General features: G+C 41.3%; 1 protein-coding gene across 4 annotated transcripts in view; it reads right to left on the bottom strand.

Moving 5' to 3' along the window:
- Window positions 1-24,152, bottom strand: part of LOC132085279 (sodium channel protein type 5 subunit alpha-like) — a 178,663-nt gene that overhangs the window by 128,324 nt on the left and 26,187 nt on the right. For all 4 annotated transcript variants that reach the window (XM_059490655.1, XM_059490670.1, XM_059490677.1 and 1 more), the window contains exons 7-8: window positions 13,000-13,063; window positions 77-218 (exon numbers count right to left, since the gene is read on the bottom strand). In XM_059490655.1, coding sequence (XP_059346638.1) covers window positions 77-218; window positions 13,000-13,063 — 206 coding nt within the window. The remainder of the gene's footprint in view (window positions 1-76; window positions 219-12,999; window positions 13,064-24,152) is intronic.

Genomic DNA, 24,152 nt, shown 5'->3' with positions numbered 1-24,152 from the left:
TTAACTGTTGTATATGCCGCTGTAACTAGATGATGCCTTTATTTTTATTTTTAACCGTGATAAAATGATCTCATACCTGTTGGTAAAGACGTTCCCAGTAATCTTGAGTCATAAGACGGAACAAGGAGAGAAAGGCCCAGCCAAAAGTATCAAAGCTTGTGTAACCATGGTCAGGATTTTCCCCAGCCTTCAGACATATATATCCCTCAGGGCACGTGCTGCAAAACATCAAATACAATCTGTGAGATGCATCTTAGATGGCTCTAACATGGAGAAACTGATTTCCAGGGAAACACATCCAGTGCCCTTGGTTAAGAGCACAGGTCATCCATGGTAAGTTCCTTCACTAAACAGGTGATGCTACTTCACAATATCCAAGGTCCTGGCAACCTTATTTTTTCTTTGAAAGGATAAACAGCAAAATAAAAACCACAGCATGAGCTGCAATGGCAAATAATCACCTAGCATTTCACAGATTTTGAATAGACTGGAATTAGGTGCTTGTATATGATTTCTCCTGGCACTTATTCCTAATTAAGAATCAAAAGCCTGGTGTCTCCTGTTACAGCAGCAGGTAACACTGTGATGGTGAGCCTGCTCTTTTGGTAACACAGTCTGACACTGGCTGTGCTATGGGAGCACCTTCCTGATTGCTTCCTCTGCCTGACCTCAGTCACCCCAAAAGGATTAAATGTTTAATCTAAGAAACCCAGCCCTTTGTTCCACTCACCGCCACAGTCTGGGGTCATGACATCTTTTCTATTTCTGCCAGGAACTGCTTTCCTTGTGTGTCTTGTGGATTACTGTATTAAATGGCATGCAGATAGCATGAATTTCGCTGGCTCTCATTAACCTTTGAGGCTCCTTACAAGTAATTTTCTAGCCCCCTATGCCAGAAGAGATAAAGATAAAAAGTGCTCTCAGTGGTACCGTGTAAGCACTGAACTGCATCATCAAGTGAAACACAAGGTGGAAGAAATCCTGGGTTGTTCCAGCCTCTCTCTCAGAACAGATTAGTCAAAAGCCCCCAAAACTCTTGCACATCAGAAGCCACTCTCCAAAAAATAAGGTATAACCCATTAGAAGCTGAAGATATAGAAATATGCAAAGGCTTTCTTCTGCATGTATCCTAGGAAGAGAATATGAGATCAAGTGCCCTGGAGCCTTTTGACATTTGGGAATTTTATAGGTGAGAACCATCCAATATTTTGAGAAGCAGATCGCAGCAGAATGTGCAGTTAGACCAGCTCTCCCTGTTCTCCTAATCCTTCAGATAGGAATAAACCTGGTACAATTCCCTGCAAATTCCAGCTGCCACAACAGGGGATGGTTGGAACATGAGGGATTTTGGACATGTCACCAGTCATGTAGATTGTGTAGCTTTAAGCTTCATTTTCTCCCAGAAAAATATCTTAGAGTTGCTCAATCACTGCTACTTTTCAACCAAAGCAGAATATTGACAGAAATTGAAATGCAAAGCAGAAACACAAATAAAGCAAACTAATTTTTAGGATTCCAGGAAAAAAAATTGATCTCCGAGAAAGCAGAGTGTGTGTCAGTGTGAAAAGCAGTTTTCTTTTTCTTTAAAAACTACAATTTTTATACAGATATAAAATAAATTTTACAGCACAGGATAACAACCTCTATTGCATGTCAAAATGAGAATATGTTTTTATACAAATCTATGCTGCCTGCCACCACCATTAGACATTCAACAGCACTTTTAGAATCTTAATTTAATATCAGTAGTGAATCACAAATTTTAAAGTAAGTCTGCTTTGAATGCTGATAAAAGGAGTGCTGAAGCATTATAAAATGTGTGCAGATCCTTGTTTACAGTAGTTTTCAGAAAAAGCAATAAAAAATGAACAGCTGATGTTTAGTGAATTAAATGTTACACACAAGTGGGGGTATAATAAGTGATTCTGTCACCTTGGGTAGAGCCAAGTTAGCTTATACCAGTTGAGAATTCAGATAATAACAATTATATCTCACAAAGAAAGAAAAAGAGTCACTCCTAATTTTTCCCTTGCCAGTCTAGAAATGCCTCCTTCTAGATCCTTCCTACTTTGACTACCTATTTTTTTCCTAATAAGAGCCACATTTCAATAAAAAATACAGTAACATCACTGAGTTAGAAGATAATAAAATGCGGAAATCTTGTATTTTTCCCCCTAAAATATGCAGATGCAACAATGAATGTCTCTTGTATACCCATGCCCTTTTTTGAGGCAGAATTTTCACTAAACCTCCTCTCTCCCAAAGGCAGCATGTGCTGTCACTCCGCTGCAGAGATGTGAGATTTCTGCCTCTGATCTGCTGCAGCAAAGAGCCTTCAGTGCCCGTGATGTGCCACTCAGCTGCTCAGGAGCTCTGAGAAATGGATTCTCCAGGCTCCTGAGGAGGAAATTCCCTTTGCTGGCTGCAAGACATCCTGTCTACACAAGACATGAACATTTCTGTAAGGCTGATTATTTCTGCCATGGGAAAATTACTTCTCTCACACACTGGGTGTGGTTGGAAACTTTGGGATCATGTCCAGAGGTGCAGAATCCTTTCCTTCATCTCTCCCTAAAGAGAAATCCTGAGTGCCTCCATTGATCTGGTCTCATTGTTCTTATTTTAACATTATTACTAATGGCCAAAACAACCCAATGCAGCTGAGAGAAACTTTGCTGGTGGTTACTTTAATGGTGGACTTTAGCCTAGGCAGGGAAGTCATTAAGAAATTAGGCTTCTCCTAGAATAAGTTACCTAAAATCTTAGGCAAAAGGTAAATTTTACCATTAATATAAATTATTGAGAAGGATGAGATTTTCCTCTGAATCTCAATTAGTAGGGAGAATTCCCTCTTAATCTCTTCACCCTTTTGAACAAGAGCATGGGAGAAAGGGGACATTAGGAACCTTGGGATGAATTTTCATAGGAATTTCTGAGCACGTGTTAGAGGATAAAAAGTCACTCAGGTTCACTGCCAATGCTGCTTTCTAGGGAAACTTTTGTTGAGGAAGAATATTTTCAAGCAAGTGCTCAAAGCATTTTACTTTGCTTGGGAATCTGTAGGACATGGAGATGTAACCCCTCTGACCGTGAAAGTGAGCAGGAGCACCTCAGAGGAATATTTTATGTTTATAATACAATTAGTATTATACACAAAGGATACATTTTAAAATTTTTTTATTTTGTCCTTATGGATCATTTCCCACTGTCTGACCCCACAGTGAATGGTTTAACCCCAGCTGGCAGCCAAACCCCAGAGAGCTGCTCACCCAGCTCAGCCCCAATGGGATGGGGGACAAAATTGGATGAGTAACAGTGAGAAATCTCATGTGCTGAGATAAAGACAGCTTCATAGGGCAGAAAAGGAAGAAAATAACAGCAATATGAATAATTGCAATAATAAAAGCATTGAACTACACAAGTGATGCTCAGTGCAACTGCTCACCCCTTGTCAGTTCCCAAGCAGGGTCCCCCCAGCCAGGTTTCCCCCACTGTTTATACACTGAGTGTAGGGTCTGGAACATCTCTCTGCCCAGCTGTCCTGGCTGTGTCCCCCCCAGCTCCTTGTGCCCCCCCAGCCTCCCCACTGGCAGAGCATGAGGAGCTGAGAAGTCTTTCACTTAGCAGAAGCACTTCTTAGCAACAACTGAAAACACCAGCGTGTTACCAACATTGTTCTGATACTAAACCCAAAACACAGCACTGTAGCAGCCATGAGGAAGGAATTAACTCCATCCCAGCTGAGACCTAGAAAACACACTTCTCTAATATTTTTTTTCAGCTTTAAGAGCATTCAAACAAGGTGCTGCAGCATGAAAAGCATGAACCCCAGCCCAAAAATGCCGTTAATGTTAGCTTACACCCTTATTATGGCAACCAGACCCTTGAGACAGAATTTCCTACTTGTCAACTCCTTATTCCTCCTCACCCTCTTTCGTGGCCAACAGAGAGATAACCCACAGGGTATGGGAACGTGTTAAAAACACTGAGAGGAAAACAAAATGCTGCTTCCCAGAAAAACACTGCAGAAATTTAAGTGCAAGGCTCTCACATGAGAATATTATTCTGCAACTGACACCATTTCCTCTGAGGATTTTTTTAAGGAGCCTCAAGATCTTACTGAACCTTCCTCCATGTATGACATTAAGCTTACCCCCTCTGAATTTTTTAGCAAACTCTTCAGCTTCTTTTACCTCAGGGTAGCATTTGAGAGGTTTGTACTCTCCTCTGATGCACAGGGCTGGGCAACAAAAAGAAGCTACATAAATATACCATCCTCCACAGGAGTGTCACAGGATGCTGTTCAATTGATCACAATAAAATTAGTGTCATTGATTCAGAAAAGTTAAAAGCAGCAGCCTACCTACCTATCCATCAGCCTGTAATCACCACTGCAAGCTGGCATTGGTACAGGAAATTAAAGGACATAAGAAACAGCTTTGGTTTAAATAACACAGGCTGGGAATGCCAGAGAGCTGTAGCTGAGGGGCATAATTACAAAATGCTCTGTCTCAAGAGTTTAATCTAGGCAAGCCAAGCAACCTGCTGATCCAGGCTACAGTGGCCAATAGGGTTGGGCAATAAAGGAAGATTTGTAAAACATCCATGCCCTGGATTGTAACATCCAGAGCCTGAAAATACAGGGAGGGTTTTCCATGTGCTACCAGGAGCCAACACCAGTGACATCTGTGAGGTGGGGACAGCACTTTCCTTGGGTTCAGGTTGCAAAGGGACACTCTGGCTTGCTCACTGCAGAAACAGGGAAGCACATACCACAGACACAGCAAAAATTAAAAAAACAAACTCCTATTTTGGTAAGAGTCCCTTCATCTTCCTGTTTAAGTCACACCTTAAGCCTAAGAATGCAGAAATCAAGCTGAAAAGTTTATAGTTGATGTCTTTCACACGTAGATAATTCCTGGGGAACGGGAATCACCCTGGTGGTTGAAAATGGAACCCCCAAGGTGGGGTTTGAAAGCCTTTGAAGGACAGACAATGCCCATGGCCTCCATGGCTGGTTGATGTGCACAGCAGAATCTTCCTCAACCTGCCTCATCCTGCTAAAGTCCAGAGACCACAAAAGAGAGGCTTAGATTTCCTTTGGACCACACACCTGAGTATTTTTCCCTGCACTTTCCATATTTTCTCCTTTTCCTGAGGGAGTAGACAGCAGTCAAAATAGAAGATCATACTGTGGCTTAGAGATCCTTAGACTAACATTTGCTCTTACCCAAAAAAATGAAACTACCCATTCTAAAATAGGAAAATATTACAAAAAAATGAATGTTGTAAGGGTAACTGGGCATGTAGGAGAAAGGGGCCAAAAGCCAGCAGCACTTCAGCCAGAGCCATTGATGTCAGTGGGTGCTTGGTGTGCTTGAAAGTCACAGGTTTTTCTCCTTCCCCTGCTCTTTCTTCTTTTGTAATATTAAAGACTAATCATGATTAGAGTGTCTGACTTACAATTCCCCACTAATTACCATCTAAAAGCCAAAATCTGACTTGAAGTGCCATGCTTTGTCTTGGATAGGTCCAACCAGGAGCTCCCAGCAGCCCTCACTCCAAGCATCCAAATGGACAGAGAGAATTTGAATGACATTTTTAAAAGCAAGGGAAGGGGTGACAATTGTCTGAAATGATGGAAGTGCAAGCAAATTGGACCATGTGCTGCAGGGAAAAGGGAAAAAAAGATAGGATGATGACAAAGAAGAGAAGAAATGCTCAGAGTAAAGATCGACATCAACCAAGAGTTGAAACTGGAGCAGAAAAGAGAAGGAGGTGCCCATGAGCAGGCTTGCTCACAGGCTCAGAGCTGATCTGTGCATGGTGCTGGCTGGAATCCAGGAAAGGTTTCAGCCTGTCCCACTGGCTGCTGGCTCAGGCAGATGGAGAAGCCCCGGGTTCAGCCCACGACATGCAAGCACAGAGGGGCACGACTCCCGCTCCTGCCTCCCTGCCTTCCTCGGGCTCCACACTGCTGCCAGGCAAGCAAGATCCTATTTCTTCTGACTCAATCCAGTGGCCAGACAGCAGAGCTTCTGTCTAACCCACCAAACAAAATGTAGGGCAATAATTTATCATCATAAACATAATAGTGGATTAGTGCCTAATGAAGGCTGTAGCCTCTAGTAAGTCTGCTCCTCTCATGTGGCTGATGAGATTATTACAGCTTTGACTAAGAGGTAATATTACCCCTCCTTAAGAATTGAGTGGATTTGGATTTAATCCCTACTGCTGCTGTTTGACCAGAGACATGATCTTCCAAACACACCACTGATCCCTAGGAATGGGGACTGTTGTTATTGTTCCTGAACCTGTATTGCTCCTCAAGTCATGCCCATGGTAGCACCTTTGAGGTGTCACACTTGCTTTTTGTTTGTTGAGGTTTTCTCACCATGAGCAGACCATCCTCACTCTCCTGTCACAGTAACCAGCTCAGAATAAATGGAGAAGCTTATGTGATTTACATCAGGATCTAGGTAAATACATTTAAGGTGTGCTGCTGAGCCTGAAGGTTTGAAACAGATTCACTAGTATTGCTTGATAATCTGGGATGTAATTACCTTTTTAGCTCTAGTAGTTTAACCAACACAGTTATTGCCAAAACACCTTTGTTTTGGTGACATTTGGAAGAGGACACATTTGGAAATTGTGTTCCTTTCTTCACTCAAGCAGCCTTTGCAGGCTCTCCCATCTGTGAGCCCAGCCACATCAGGCTGCGTTTGGTGAGGGTAATGCACACACCAATCCATCAGGCACATGCCAAAGCTCCCACTATCCCATTTCCTAGAATGGACCCATTCTGCAGCAAGTCAAACACTGAGAGACCATGACCTGCCTGACAAAGTTGGGTAGTCCTACATAACTTCCAACCAGGGCTTTCTCCTGAACTGAAGATTTTGTCTCATCCCCAAAAGTTGCTTCTTATTTCTCTTGTACTCTGTTCCTTGTAAGCACAAAACAAATTCTTGCAGTACATCAAGGGGGGAAATGCAGTCAAATAAACAAAATGAAAAGCAACAAAAAAGTTCAGTCTGATTAAATGAAGAAAATTCAAATTTCAGGTGTTGCTGTTACTCCCCAGGAGTGTCTATGTGCAACATCTCTGCCCCACTCATCCATGGACTGCACCTCTGAAATGCCAAACCTCCAAGCCAAGAGAGCTCTTCTCACCCTATTTGTCCAGCATCCAGCACAAAATGGCCTGAATCTAGGACTTTCTTGTAGAAAACAATAACAACAACAACAGCAATAATAATAATAACAACAACACAGATATGAGTTAAGTCATCTTAGAGCTGCAATGGTCTAATTGCCAGCAGCAGAGTAACAGGGCCAGCTGTGTGCACCTTGCCCTGGTGCAGCTCCCCAGTTTCTGGTGCAGCTGGGGCTGTGTGCTGGATGCTGTTTGACATGTTCTGGATGCTGTTTGACATGTTCTGGCTCTTTGACATTTTTCCAGGCTCTGCCCTGCCAAGTTCTGGGTGAGAGCTGCAGCAGCACTGGTGGAAGCAGCCGATAGCAGAAGAAACAAGCACGGAGGATGTTCCTTCTCTACCCTTCAGGGGTGTGATAAGCCTTTACAAGGGGCTTTAAATCACTGCCTGGAGGATGCATAAAGGCAAAGGAATGTTACTACAGCTCAGAGAGATCAAAGTGCTGCATCACTGTACGTGTAGTGAGCACGCTGACAGGAGGGTGATGGGGAGAAACTGCCACAAAAACTCTGCTTTTGGTGCTCATGGAGACCATGAAAACAGGCATCTGCTGCAATTTTACATGGGGGTATTAATTACCTTAGTAAAATGCCACAACACAGAAGAAAACAAATGTTTGTTTTGTTGTTGGTTTGGGTTTTTTTTTTTTTCTGATAATGCCTTAGAAAGGGTTAGGACTGACACAAACACTTTGAGGAGCACCACAACACGTGGTCATTCCTTCATCCCTGATATGCAATGAGCTCAGTGACAGAATTCACCAAACCACAGAGAATCTTGCCCCACAGTGTACACTATTTTAACGTATCCTGTTAAGAAAAATCAAGGTCATAGTAAGAATAAAGGTAGCTAAAGTTTCTATAGCAACAATTACTAGGATGCAGTTGCCAAAGGTGCTTTCTTGTTGTTCCTGAAGTAGATTTACTGCCTGCTTTTTCCTTCCTGTTCACTAGTATTTTTGGTAATATCAGTACAGACATGATGCAAATGTGCTTTCATTGTCAGGATGATTTTGTAGACTATTCCTGCCCATAAGCTGAATACACAGGACATATCATGTGTAAGGGAAAAAAAATTAAGCAGTCTGATCCAAAGAGGGCACAACTGACTTAAAACATGCACACTTTTCTGAAAAGCTAGCTCCTTGTTGTAATTGCAAATGGAAAAGTGAAAAGAAAGAATTTAAGTTTCTCTTTTGTGTCTGTTTGTTTACTTTGTACATTGACAGCATCTTGTCTCTTTCTCCTAATGGACAAATTTCCTTGCTGCTTCTATTGCTCAACCAAACCTTCAGGCAGGAGGGGAAATAAAAACAGCAGCCAAAGCACAGCAGACAAACATCCCTGTGAAATTCCAGCAGGATGAAAATGCTTTAGAGCTGAAATGCATCTTCCTTTCTCACAGACAGAGAATTCCACACTGCTGCAGCTGCCATAAAAGCTGGAATTGCATGGGAGGGTTGGCGTGGCCTGACAGGGATGTGCTCCACACTGGGAACCTGCTCTGGTGGTGGTGTGCTCCAGCAGGATGCATCCTTGGATCTGGAGGTGGGATCAAGAGGGCAGACATATAGGATGTGGGTGTGTATATTTATATATATATATATTTTTTTTTTTTATATGAAGTATGTGGTGGTGCCAACTGTTACCTGCTGCTCTGCAGCCCTCACAAATCATGATCTACTTGCTGCCAGGACTTGACTTCACTAAGGAAACACCATTTTCCAACTTCTGCTCCCACCTAAGATCTCCCAATTATTTGACCTTTGTACTGGATCTTTACTGCACCTTCCTTGAGGCTGAAACAAGGTGTTCAACATTGGATAGGTACTGGGGATTAAATTGAGAAGCAAATGTATAGAATTTGTAATCCTTTTTAAAAATCAGAGTATCTGAGCTTTCTCCATTTATTTTAAACAAATAAAATAGAAGTTGCTGAAATTGCAAAGAGAAACAATTTGTGTATATCCCAGTGCAGCAACATCCAAATGAACTACTAAATTTAACATCCAAATGCATCTAAAACCATCAACAACTGCAAATGCACCACTTTCTTTTGGGTTTTTTTGGCTTTTTGTTTTTGTTAAGAGAGCCTTACTGTTAGCACTGCTCCCAGTCTGACCAATCTGTCACACAGAGCAAATAATTTTTCTATCAGTGTAGTTTTCTGAATGTGCTTGTTGTGAAACACCAAGCAGGTGTCATTTGGAGCCAGAGAACATCTTTGATCACAATCATTTGATTTTCTCTCTCCTCCAAAAGTTACTTCTTGTTTCTATTTTACTCTGTTCCTTGTAAGCACAAAACAAGTTCTTGCAGTACACCAAGGGGGAAAATGCAGCTGGATAAACAAAATGAAAAGCAGCAAAAAAGTTCTGTTTGATTAAAGGAAGAAAAGTCAGATTTCAGTTTTCAAGAAGGTTTCTGAGGTGTCACATGGGAAAAATCCTCACAGACAGATTAGCCCTTGTGCACCTAAGAAATTTGCCATCTCCCTGACATTCCTACCATGTCTCTGCAGTATAGTTTTTTAAGTAGATTCTTGAGGTTGCTTAAGCATATCTAGAAATGCAAATAAATGGGTTTTTTTCCTGCTTCCCTGCCAGGTCAAGTACTAGAGACGTGTTTGCTGCAGCTGAGTGACATACATCTATTCAAATCCCTTCTGAACTGGAATCAATATTACCTAGATCCATTACCTCCTGCTTTATTGGCAGCTTGGGTGCTTGTTCAGAAAACAGTCCCTCCCAGTAATGTAATAAAGCCCCCACCTTGGAGATAATTAGATTGCCTGTGATATAGAATCCACTGATGATCATTTCCCTGCTGATTTTGGCTTGCTACTCCAGCTCAGGTTGCAGTCTCTGTCACTACACACTCTTACATTAGACCACTTGAGCCTCATCACCTAACAATTGCCAGAGCAGATTTATTTGGATTTCTTTTTTAACTCTTCCATAATAACAGCGACCAGACAAACCTCAGAGTGTCATTAACATGCTTTTAAAAATGCACTGAAATGGCTTCTTCAATTACCTCAAGATTTAATATCCTGGCCACAACACAGATATCCCTCACTCTAACAACAAATCCTTCCAGGAGAGAACACACGACACCACCCTTCCCTGAATTTCCTTTGGGTCCTCAGTGTGTCCCAGAGGCTGATGAATTCAAACTGTGAGCAAAAGCACACTCCACAAATGCTGAGAACACTCGGACATGGCCTTGCCACCTCTCTTTCCTTACCACACCTTCCTGATGCCCTGATGGGTTCCCAACCCAAGAGTTATGAATGTCATTACTAATAAATGAGGGAACCACAACCTCATGCATCTGCTTCCTTTGAAGTCCCCTCCTTTGCTCCTGTGCTGAAAACTGCCCCAGAAGGTCCCAAGCATGCAGATTTTGGTTTACTGTTGACCACTCTTGCTCTTGGCTTCAGTCATTGAAGGGTGAGAGAAAACAAATCCCCTTAGGTACGTCAGCCTGTAAATGATGCTCTGCCTGTCCCAACAGGTGGGAATACATGATTTTGCACATCCCCTGGGGCCTGAGGATCATCTTTCTTATTATCTTCCTGCCTTTAAACAACAGCAGTGGATGACTGGCAGCAACTCTGTGCAATGTGTAGCAGATGAGACAACACTTGGTAATTCTGAGCTAAAAAAACCCAGTGTAAATAGGAATATTTATTACCCATTTTTAGGCATTTAAACCTTACCCAGTGGTATTAAATACTTAACTAAAACAGCAAAAAGCTGAAGAAGAAAGAAACAAGGCATAAAGGGAGAGTTGCTGTCCCTTGATGTCACAAACATTGACAGTTTTGATGTATTTATCAAAACAAGTACAAGAACGCTCAGTTTGAAGGTGTCATTTTTGTTCTCTTATACCCAAGAACTGCAAGTTCTCCCCTGGCTGTTTCAGGCTGTAATTCTCTTGTGGGTACACTGCCTCCACCAGAGGTTTTCTCCAAACATGGATTTTGCTGACACCCAAATTTATTAACTTTAACAGGAAGGAAAGAGGGTGGGTTTGCTCATTTGCCTTGCTACAAACTAACCCTTAAATCCATACAGGCTGCCAATATAGAAATACTCCATGGATATTGGATTGGTGTGTAACTTCCCACCAGTTGAACAATTCCAAAGCAGTAGCAATCAACCCTTTCAGCACTGCCCATGAGCAGCATCTTTCCACCACCACAGCTCAGGTCACCAGTGAGAACAATGAATATTCCATCACACACAAAATATTGTTGCTGTGCAGAGCACTTGTTGTTTCCCAATATTGGTTTGCAAAGGCTGAGGTTCACCAGCACAATGGAGGTTGCCAGATCCTGGGATTCCCGGGAAACATCCCAATAGCCTTGGAGTTCTGCCTGAGCCTGGATAAACACAATGTATTACAATCAACAAAGGCCCTAATTAATGGATGCTGACATTGTACCTCCCGAGGAACAAATAAAGGGGAAAGCATGGCGCTCTGCCCAAGCATCTTGGAGTCTAACTCAGGCTGGCAATACACATCAGACACACCAGGCCTGCAGAGGGAAGGCTGACACTGAGCTTTGAGCTTTCCCTTTGTCTCATGTCAATACAGATACAGGCAGCGGCAGCAGAAAGCAAAACATCTCTCCCCAGCACCTGAGGGCTTTTCTTGCCTTTTTTGTCCACAAGCAAGTTCAGATTTCATCTTCCCTTCATCTCCCTGCACACACATGCCTTTTTTTTTTTCCTCAATAAATTGCTCCTAAATGAAACCTTTTATTTCTTTTTGCATTCTTCCAGATTTGGTTCTACCAGCTCAGAACATCTTCCTCCAGAAGTAGATCATCTCACCTCCTCCCCTCCTCTCTTGGCCTAAGACACCCACCTCCCTGGTTCAAATGCTCTCACATATTTGGCTCAAAAGCTCCTCTGTCCCACTACTCCAAGGTATTTTCCTCCTCTTTATACAACTCCCAACAGCCTGCAATCTTTGCATGGCTTATAATTTCCTCTGACCACAGAAGATCCCATCTCCTTCCATCCTGTCTGAACTCTTCCACTTCCATCAAGATCATGAGAAGCTGTCAGATAAAATCACGAGCTCTGACAGTGCACTTGTACCCTGGGGATGGGATTCAGGAGGAACCATGGGCATCTAAAGATGGCAGGGATATGAATAAAGTCCTTTATGCAGGGGATGTTAGTATACCCCTGATCTCTTCACTGTCTATACAACGAGAAAATACATGTAGTCCATAATCAAATCAAGTGCAAATGTAGATCACAATTCAACCCTGAGTACCCCCCCACTTCCAAAGCATGCTATTTTTGGGGCATTTGTTGATTTGTTTATCTTCCTTTGCCAAAAGCCAGGAATTCATCATCAGTTTCAATCCCTCCAGGTGTTCTGTTTCATTTCCATTAAAATACTCTCCACTCAGCCAAAATTTTACTTAGTTTTCACTATTTTTTACTGAGAAATTCAAATGTATTGAAAAAGAACTGTAATAAGGCCCCTAAAGATTTTAAACCTGAGTAAGTGACACATAGAAACTTCTCCTCCCTGCAGTTGAGAAAATTGTATTACTATGCACAATATTGTCATTATACTCTCTACTATTATGCCTAGACCTAAGGAAGTTGAAAGAGCTACTTCATGCTGGTGAAAAGTGGACAGAACTAGAGGAAAATGTAGTAATAATAATAATAATAATAATAATAATAATAATAATAATAATAATAATGAAGGCAACAAAATCAGACCAGAATTGAAGATATTTTTCAAGTACTTACCCAGCATCACTGCTGTTGCCACACAGTAACACATCTTCTGTACCGTTTTTTATGAAATAGTTCACTGCAACAGAAATAGAGAAATGGCTTTTTAATAAACACATTCTGGGAATGATAGCATTCAAAAATATCATCCACCAACCAGCATATCCAATTGGGACAGCAACTGAGAGATGAATGGCATGCTTTTGCTTTGTTTTGCTACTTTTAATTTCTATGAATTGAAAAAATAAATATGTTTTCTAATCTCTGCAAGTGCTTGCTGTTTGTGTTCCAAATCAGACCTGTTGAAGAAGGTGATGACGGGCTGTGGGCAATGTTTTTAGGAAATTCTACTCAGCCATGTCTCTCTCTTCAAACCAAGAACATTGTTACTAAATTCTGCAAATGTAATGAAACCAAACCATATGCTAGCCTGTAACTTTTAGTCTCTGCATTGATGAGACACGTATTAATTGAAGTTTGTGGCAGAAATTACTGACTCATAGGTTAAAAACGTAACCAGCTCTAACTCAGAATGTAACAATATTAACAAAGCAGCCCACTCCCTCAGTCTGGTGGATTCTGCTCAGCATAGGAAATGCACAGTACAAAGCAAAAGAAATAAAAATACACCCTGTTAAAGACCAAACAAACAAGGAAGTATTCACAAAGACAAATATTTATCATTGTAGTCATCTGTAATGGCAATGGAGAGAGACAGAAACTTCTCAAGGGAGCCTCAGAAGAGCAAGCTAAATTTAAGCGCTGTGGATCATTCCCAGGTTGACTCTCAATAAGGCTTAAGGAAATTAGCATCTCCAGGCTAATGAGAGACTTTGCATACACACTTCTTCTTCTCTCCCCAGCCAACCAAGTCTAACATGCAGACTAACAGAACAGGAGGCCAATTTCTTCTCAAAAGGAAAGGCACAGTCAGTGTTCTGGAAGGAGCGCGAAGAAAAGATGTTCTAAGGAGCATTTCTAAAACCTGGCTGGTGGCAGGGAAGAACAGATGAAAGCATTGCTCTAGAAACATAAGAAATGCAAAGCGGAGGTGTGCAGCTCACTGAGGAGGGGTAACTAATCTGGTGTGCTTTGCTGCAGCAGAGAGGACGTGATCCCTCTTGGCCAAGGGATGATGGTGGCAGCCTTGCCTGGTGAGGCTCTGTGAGCAGAGGGGCCTCTGCAGATGCTGCTCACAGGAGGTTCCCCATTCCAGGCCAACCCTCTGCTGTGAAATGTTTTAAAAATCAAGAGTGACAGCTTATCCAGGCGGGCTATGCAGGGAATGCTCAGTGGCTCAAGCACTGAACAGATGTGCTGTGGCTTTCTCGGTAAGCTGCGAGCAGTGGAAAAGCCCTGCTCTGCTGCATGCCAAGAGGGAATTACTGCCCAGGAGCTTGTGGTTACAGGGGCACGTGATGGCGTTCACAAGTTATCAGAGCACACATCCTGCTCACACTGGATGCTTTTCCACTTTGTCTGGTCACATGGGATTTCTACAGAAACACCTGGTGTGACAGCAGCACTTGGGACTGGGTATGGTTGAGGATTGGTGATCAATCACCACAAAACAGGGAAAGATGCCACATCTGCATCACCTTTCACCCTCCAGCTCTGCTGGGCAAGGACTTGTGCTTTTCTCAGGACAGGTGGCATCTTATTTGGGATGCACAGAGTCAGTGACACAAACACACCAGACCACCTTTCTCTGAGCTAGATGCTCTTCAAGGTCCTATCCAACAGAAACCATTCTATGATTCCAGGTTTGATTGAAATCCTGGAGCACAGCGTTGGTTGAAAACCAAACCAACACCTCCTGGTCAGCCAAATCAGAAGATAAGAAAAGCATGTGGGCACAGAATTAGGGAGGACAAGAATTCTCTGTGTGCAAACAAGAAATCTGAAATCTCGAAAACGCAAAATTCTGTTGTCTGCTCTTGACTTAAGCATTTACATTTCTAAACCAAGCAGCAAGGCAGGTGCCAAAGAGCCCCGTGGGATGCAGGCTGAGGAATTGGTGAGTAGGTGCTGCTGGGAGGGCACACCTTCGCCATGGGGTCTGTGCAGGGAGTGCCACAGCCACTGTGACAAACCTGGGGCTGAGGAATGGGCGAGCTCCCGATCCCCCACTGACAAATGAAAGGGGGATTAGAGCTCTACACCCAAGGAGACAAATTGCTGTGTTATCAAAAATATGCACAACAATCAATCTTTGCTTCAAAGCCCGTTGGTTTGGGTTTCAATCAAGCCTGCTGGGCAATCAGAGAGCTGCAAGAAGAAAACAGGCATCACTCTTGCTTTAAAGAATGAACACCCTTGGTACCACATTAACCCATGGCCTCAGCTTCCCGTCAGTTCCCAACTCTAACCTGGGCAAAGAACTAGGAACTCCTTTTTCATGCAGAGCAGGATTTTCTCTCTGAAAACTGCTCAAACTGAGCAACGCCACATGAAAGCACAATGATTTTCCATTGCCTTGGAAGATTGCAATTAATTTTTGTTTGTTTTTTCACAGAAAAATATCAGCTTGTGAGTGGGGGAAAAATAGGAAAACAAATACAGAAAATAAAACTGAAAACCTCTATTTTAGGTGCTTCTTTATGGGTTTTTTCTTAATTTTTGAAGTGAAATTAAGCCAAAACCATTATATTTGTAGCACCTCTGTGTGTGTACATAAACTTTATGCAACATGCCGTTCTTTCCAAAGGTAATGCTAATTTCTTATTTTTACCAGCTTTACTAAAATGTTGGTGTCAAAATCATAGGGTACATGTTGCTTTTTAGGAATTTTTCTACAGGAATTTCCAGAGTAAGGCAACTACCTGGTCACATTAAAAGAAGTAAAAATAGTTTGAATAACAAGGTCTCTTTCAAGTCCTTTTTCTGCCTCCTACATTTCTCAAAGCAAATAACAATGGCCATAATTTTAAAGCCATTATATGCAAGTGGGTAAAACCACAAATTTTCCATGTCTGTTCTTGCAATATCTTCCTTACAAAGTCAGTTCTTCATCATTTTGTCTGTTTCTTCCTACACTTTTTCTGATTTCTCAATATCTTCCAGGCTTCTGCATTGCTCCCTCCTACACTAGGTGATTCTAACAGAGTAAACATTCACAGTGTCTCCACTTGTCAAATTAACAGGGGAAAAATAAAAAGAAAAAAGCAAAAAAAAAAAAATCCAATTAAAAATATACTCCAGCTTGTGCTTTCCACACCTTTATCACACAACTGAGCAGAAAGCCAGTAGAGTATATAGACTGCAGGATAGAATACAGGGTAGAAACCTTCCTCATTAATGTGTGAAGGAAAGGAAATTCTTCTCATTCAGAAAACTGAGAAAGGTTTGGAGTCAGCTTAGAAAATATATGTTCTGCCTCTAGTTTCTGCTCCTCCTTTGAAGGCCCTCCTGAAACGTTATTTTGACTCATCTTACAACAAATTAATTCCAATTAAAAATAAAACCACCACAACAACCCTATATATTATCCCACTTGCATAAAGAGCAGCATTCAAATATCATTAGTCACTGCCCAGAGAAGAGTCCTCTGGCTGACTTTCTAACAAAAACTTCAGAGAGGTGTTTGTTATCTCAGACTATTTATTGCAGCCACACGGGCACTCGCTGGCTGGAGACTTTCCCCCAGTGCTGGGGCTGGCACAGAGCACTGCCAGCCACCCAACGTGCCCATTCCAAATTTAAAGTGCAGCTCAGAAAAGCTCCGTCTCCTTACAGCTGTGATATGTGGCACGGAGAGGAAATAGACAACACCCCCTCCTCTCCCTTTCGCCCACCGGCGCAAACGCGCTCTGCCTCCCGGTAATTCACGGTAATTAAAACGAGTCCTTGCTGCACTTGCTGTGTGCACACTGTGTCGCACACGGAGAAGCCTCTAATAAATGAAATTGAGTTTGAAGATGAAAAACATGCCTCACAAAAGCCATGGAACAGGCTGTATTAAGGGTGTTATTAGGGGAGAATGCTTGGGGAAAAAAATGGAACCGCTGGTTAGTTCTTCCCGGCTAAAAGGGGTTGTAAATAATTATAATAATCAGTTGCTCTCCTGTTGCTCAGCCCCTGACAGGAGATCTGGGTGTTCTTTGCTGGTATTTGCTGCTGCTGACCCTTCTGCTGAGTTTCAGAGGCTCTTGGGTGCTCTCCTCTCCTTGCTTCCCATCCTCCCTCTTTCCCTGGGAAATCTCTTCTAGCTCAGCTCTCTGATACCTCCATACCTGTAACCACACGCAAGGACATTTCTTAAACTTCAGTTCAAAAAGGAATAGGAGGAGTTACAACCAAGATGGTTGGGTGGGTAGAGGGAGTAGAGATCAAGGGGACGACTTTATGTACAGCACAGGCAATTGCATGATTTTGTGGTAAACACAGCCTGGAATTTTGGGCATGAGTTGTCCTGCAGGAGATACGGAGGGGCTGGGAGGAGGTTGTAGAAAATCATACAACCAGGTGGTGAGAGGAAAGTGGTTCACCTTCAGTTTGAGTCTTTCTGTTAGTGCTTCTCCCCACTCTCCAGACAAGTTAGAGAAACAATTTCCCTGCCAGGCTCAGCAGTCACCACAGCACAGAAAATATCTCCAATTTTGACAGCACAGATTTTCCCCCTTTTGTTAAAAAGCCACTAAAAATATCAATCAAGCCCTCTTGAGCTAGATGGCTCCCGTGCACTGGGAAGAGGCTCTGAAAGCCTCAGAGATCCACAGAACCTGGTTTGTGCTGCTCACATGGCCTGAGGGAACAAAAAGCACACCAGGAAGGAAGGAAAAGCGCATCAGGAGCTTTTGGAGGTGTGCACTAGAGGAGAGAAGAGAATTCAGATGCTCTCAATTTGGCATGGGGAGCTTGCCAAGCCCAGGAGCATCCCCAGGAAGACAAGGCAGGAGACAATGACTAGCAATAAATGGACATGCTGGCTTTTAAACATCTTCAGATAATCTCCTTCTATGCCTCTGTGCCTCACCAGTCACTCAGACCCCCACTCTTAGGGCTGTAGGGTGCACAGTAACTAAAAGCACATTTAGTACCACTTGTTTAGACATGTGCTCCACGTGAGTAGGCAGCAAAGTGCTGAAGTGTGCTCTCTGGAAGTTTTGTAGATGTTTTTGTGTTTTGTGGAATTTTTTTTTCATATGTTTCACACAAAAGAATTAAAATCAAAAGCTGCTACAAAGGTCAAATGCATTTGTGATTACAGGCAGATGATGGAAAAATAGAAAAAAAATCCCAACTTCTGCACTTACTGTGATAAAGAAAACAAATAAATTGGATCAAAAAATGGCTGGGAGACAGAAAACATGGGTTAAGATGAAAAGTCTGTGCAGGATGTCTGTGGGCTAGCAGAGGGCTGCACATCTTTGTTACATTTATAAGAGCAAGGGAAAGAGGTGAACAGAGAGGTAACAGCATCTCCTATACACAGTATTTTCTCCTATACACAGTATTTTCCTGGTAAATAAAGTGTGAGGCATGGACTGAATGAGGAGCACTAGAGACACCTACTCCACTAAAAAAAAAAAAAAAAGAGCAGAGAAATGCAAAATGGAATATTAAGCTGTCAGAAAGCGAACTAAAGCAGAGAAAGAGAAAATCTCACCTATTCATAACCTTGTCAGCCCTTAAATTTCCTGTAAAAGTTCAGATAAGAGAGATGGATTCTTTTTTTGGTAGGGTTTCTTAGTCAACGCTTTTATGTAATGCGAAGCCGCGATCAGAGGAAAGTGTGATACTGATACACAGGAGGGCAAGGATGGAGCAGTATGGACAAGGGGATCCAGTGCAGCCTCAGGCAGTTTGCAGATGACACCAAGATGGGTGGGAATGTTGATCTGGAAAACAGGAAAGGCTCCTCACTCTCTACAGCTCCCTGACAGGAGGGTGCAGCCAGGTCAGGCTTGATGACAGGACTGGGAGAAACGACCTCAGGTTGCACATGAGGAGGTTTGGATTGGATATTATGAAGTATTTCTTCATGGGAAAGGTTATCATGCCAAGGACGTGGTGGAGCCACCACCCTTGCAGGTGTTTGAAAGATGTGTGGATGTGACACTTGGTGACCTTGGCAGTGATGGAAGAATGGTTGGTCTTGATGATCTTAAGAAATACCACTTTCAATGCTTTCAATAGGGTACCTGCCAGACTGGAAATTATTGAGAAGTAATGAGGATGACTGGGGAAATTTAGGAAGAGCAGCAATTGAAAAAACGGGCATCTTTTATCCTGGCAAAAAAGGTGACTATCACAGTAAAAAAAATAGCATGTATTCTGGAAAAAGAGAACAGGGGGCTTTGTGTGCTCCCAGTGACAAGAACATGATAACAATGATTTTTGCCCTAAGAAAATGGAAGGGGGAAATGAAAAGAAGAATTTTCAAAACTAAAGATAAAGGAAATATTTTTTCACTCTATTTCCCATTTGAACTGCAGAAGTTGCTGCCGCAGGCTGCCCCTGTGGACAAAACATTCAAAGAAAGATTTGTTGCCTGTGTAGATAAGGATATCCTGAGTTACAACAGTTATTGTTAACAGAAAATGAGAAAAATATCTATACTTTGAGCTGTACTAATCATTTGCTGGAACAAATGGGACTGTTCAGTGGCACAGAGAGATGCTGCCCTAGGTATGCCAAGGCCAGGTTGAGCCTGGGAATTCCTATATTTTATCTCTACCATGCTTGGGGGAGTTCAACACTGATGGAAATTATCAGGAGAAAATATATCTTTACCTATTCCTTAAAACCAGTGCAATAAGAGCACGCAGCAATGCAAGTTATTCTGTGCTCAGGGCGCACCTGGGCTGTGTGCTCAGTGTAAAAGCAGAAGATGTTCTTGCCTTTGCAATGCACTTTATTGCTGAACCTGGAGCATGGACAGACCTTAATGGGCACACAGAAAGTCCTTTTAAATGCACATCACTGTTCAAGCCAGGTGGTGCTTTAATTCTGTAGTTTATGAACAATTTGAAAGTGCAGGAAAACTGAAAATGTTTAGTCTGAATTTTCCATGGCAGATCTTTCTTCAAGTAGATCTCTCTATTAGCAGTGATGAGAACAAAAGGTATAACTGAGGTAGAAATTCTCCTGTTTCACAAAATATTTCAAATATTTACAATATAAGAACATCATCTTTCACCACAAGGCTGAAAAAAGCCTTGATGGATGGTCAGGAAAAGACTATATTGGATTCACCATGATAAATTCCTAAGTTTTTCTGATCCTTGCACTTCTGTTGGGGGTTTCTTTTTCTATTTAGCTAAAAAAATCAAAGTGTACAGGTACAATACCCATGTTAATAACACACCAGAGCATTAAGTTTTGAGCATTGATGAAGCTATTTATCAAAAGACCCACAGTGCTTGAACAAAGCCACAATATTTACAGTTAGAGTAATGTCAATAGATTCCATGCTGACAAGCACCATCTGAAAGCCCAGAGAGGTTCCTTGTTTTAATCACTGGTTCATTCACAATCATACATAAAAAAAACACCTATTCCAGTCCCAACTTGATTTATTGCTTCTCTCTTTCCTCCCACCTCCATGATTATTCATCAAACACTCACTGTCTTCTATTACCACCTCAGACAACTCCTCAAACACTTCAGCTCTCCCAAAATTTGCCATATTTATTATCTGACTTGGACAAAATTCTTTTCTCTACAGTCCCCATACAGATTCAGAGTATCTGTTCATAGAGCTCCATTTCAGTGGTTCTGGAAACTGAAATTATTCCATCAGGAAGAGATAACAATCAGGAACAGAGCTTAGAGAAGATACCCCCAGCCTCATCGACATGCAGATGTACATTTGTATATATTCACACATTTATGCCTCAGCATCTATTCTGTACAACCTTTGATCCCTTCTCAAACGCCCAGTGCCATGATTTGGATGGGTATCCCCAAAACTTCACATACTCTATACATCTTGCTAAATATAGAACCTGAAGCAACCCTAAATCATCCAGGTCTAACTGGAGGTGACAAAAAATATAATATTAATCTTGATTTGGATTTTTCCTTTTAAAAGTAGTTTTGTTTTTTTTCCCCAGATCACTGTTAACCACACAATCTGACTCCAGAAGAGAAAAATCACTGCCATGAAATGAATGCCAGAAACTACTCTAGAAGAAAAAAATAACAACCCTGAAATACCTGCTTTAAGCTATAAAAATAGTAGCTGATTCCTCCCATTTAAAGGCTTACAAAGCTTGAACATTCATTTATCTTACTTGTTAATTTTTTTTAATGCCAGTTGCTTGGACAAGACTAACGGAAATTACAGGGTTGCTCTTTTTCACCTTAAAATATTCTTATTTTGAGAGGAAAAAGGTATATAGAACAATTTGAAAACAACACTCTTTCAGAGTGTCTTAAACAGGGTATTTAGTCTAAAGAAAAAGAAAATGCTGGGGTTTAAGACTATCATTCCATAAGTGACTTTATATAATTTAATTATAGTTTTAAAGTTCTACTCTAAAGCTTTTTTTCTTATGCTTTCAGCCCTTACATTAAGCCCTGCTCAACAAAAGGACTCAGATTTCTACTTACTGACTAGTCAATAATCCATTTTCATAATGGAATACATAAATGACATTAAAGATTCTAAAATCACCAGCTACATGAACCAACTACACCCAGTCCATTGGTACTTCTCTAAGCCAGTGACACATCTGACATCCCATAGCTTTTAATCCGTTCTAGCTCGCACGTTCATGAAGCTTCACTTCATCAAAAATGTCTTTAATTAAAACACCACAACCCAAGACAGGATTTCCAGGTGTTATTTGGAGCTGCTTTCCTCAAAATCTTTCCAAGTATTGAAATTAGGTTTTATAGTTTTTTAGTCAGCTTGTATTTTTAAACTATTAACTCTCCTAATGATAACCAACAGCACAATGACTTTGACATTGATATATTGATCTCATAATTTTCATAATGCTGTGGATGTAAACTATCATTATTTTCAACCTTTTTTCCCCCCTTTATTTAATTTTTTATGTACAATCACTGCTGCATCTAAAACTCCAGTCTTCCCGGTTTGTTATTATTAATGTCTAAAAATAATCCTCCTTGGGCTTATTGATCGCAATCTCTTACCAAATCTAGAACTGCAGGTAGGAAAATAATTGCCTATCAGTAGTCACCATTTTCCCAGATGAATGATTGTAATTTTACCACTGGCACTTGACATGAAGAATTTTTAACCTGATTTTATCTGATGCTCAGCTGTCTCTCATCCCACTATCCATTCATTCAAAGAGTAGTTGCACAGAGGGAACTGGTAGACCTGATGAGCTACTTCTCCTTTAATCTTCATTTTTTCCCCCTCTCTAGCTTTGCAGTGGTAAGCATTACTCATTGGAGAAAAAGCCAGAATGGAATAATTTTTCTGATAAGCCTTCCTCTTAGAAGTTCTGTGGTGGTGTTCACAGGGGATCCAGGATGAGGGAAGAGATGAGAATCTTGACTCCATGTTTCAGAAGACTGATTTATTATTTTATGATATATATTATATTAAAAGAAAATTTTATATTAAAACTATACTAAAAGAATAGAAGAAAGGATTTCATCAGAAGGCTAGCAATGAATAGAAAGTAATGGAATGATAATACAATCTTGTGACTGACCAGAGAATCCGAGCCAGCTGACTGTGATTGGCTATTAATTAGAAACAACCACATGAGACCAATCAAAAATTCACCTGTTGCATTCCACAGCAGCAGATAATTATTGTTTATATTTTGTTTCTGAGGCATCTCAGCTTCTCAGGAGAAGAGATCCCAACAAAAGGATTTGTCATAAAATATGTCTGTGACAGAAGTTCCTGTTTAAATTTTGAGCCATTTAAATGGGTAGAAAGAATATAAAAGTTCTCTTGTTCATCCCAAAGAGAGGTGCCCAGCAAAAGGCAGATTTTAGACTTGAATCTCCACTGTGAGTGGAGGAAAGACTAAAAATTTGTTTCATCTTACCATTACTACTGTGCCCAGTAATTAAGCTGAGACACCAGAAGCATCCACAGTAATTTAGCAGAAGTTTCTTCCACGGAGTTAAGTTGTTAATGACATTTCCCTTCTTGGTAGCCTAATCAGGAATATTTGCTCACACTTTTATATTCTAGGAATTTTTATTCTAGTGTTTAGTGAACCTAAATAAGAGCCAGTTTGAATTTTCCCACTGGATCTCCATGCTTACAATTTTGCCTCTTTCTTCCCAAGTTACCTAGTACTTCCTCCAGCTGCAGAAGCCGCTGAAATGATGGCAAGAACAGGCAAAATGTTGGGTGGACAGGCAGGAATTCCTTATGGGATTCAGTGTATGATCATCTCATGGCAGATGGAGGGGAAAACCCAACAATTCTCAACAACATTATCAACCTTGCAATGCAGGATTTACAAGATTTATAGAGAAAAGACTTTTCTTGAACAGACTGGTGGAACAGGAAAGTACCCATAAGTCTTGAGTATGGAGTTAAGGGAAGGAGCTCCAGAAATCTGGGGTTGTGGTGGTTATTTCCTCTGGGATAAACCAAAAATCAAGAGCTACCACATAACTGTGGTTAAGCCAGTGATGACACAAAATTTATAAACTGACTTTTTTCCCCGTATATAAAGCCAAAATGAGAGGATCTAGAAAACAGATGAGAAAAAATATTTCCTGCCTGGAGGTTGAAAGCAGATAAGGAAAGATTACAGAGCTTTGTCCAGATATGAAGTTTTGAATAAAAAAACAGACCTGGACTATCCTGGGCCATCCCAGAGACACAACCAAAATGTCCCCTGTAGCAAATGCCCACAGCACACAATTATCTCAAACTAGAAAGGGCCTTGAAAGACTCAAACCCAAGTTCTTATCTTCCTTCACACCTCATGACTAAATCTCTCAACTATTTCCTCTGCAGCACCAAACAATTCTTCCCTCAATTACACTTTCAAGGGGTTTTACTGATTTCTGTTTTTTCATTCATGCAAAAAATGGTTATAAGGCACAGGAGGAGGCTGATGCCATTTCAGAGGCTCCCTGCTGTCCTTTAAAATATTAAAATGTTCTTAAAGAATCCAAAGCAAATTTTTGCTCTTCAAGAAGAGCAGAACTGTCACATCACCCCATTTTAATTCTCTATTTGGGTGTCCTGATGAACAGAATTAAGAATTTCTCCA

Source organism: Ammospiza nelsoni, chromosome 1 (genome assembly GCF_027579445.1).
Source record: "Ammospiza nelsoni isolate bAmmNel1 chromosome 1, bAmmNel1.pri, whole genome shotgun sequence".
Lineage (NCBI taxonomy): Eukaryota > Metazoa > Chordata > Aves > Passeriformes > Passerellidae > Ammospiza > Ammospiza nelsoni.
The sequence above is the reverse complement of the archived record's forward strand: the minus strand, read 5'-3'. Positions and strand labels throughout refer to the sequence as shown.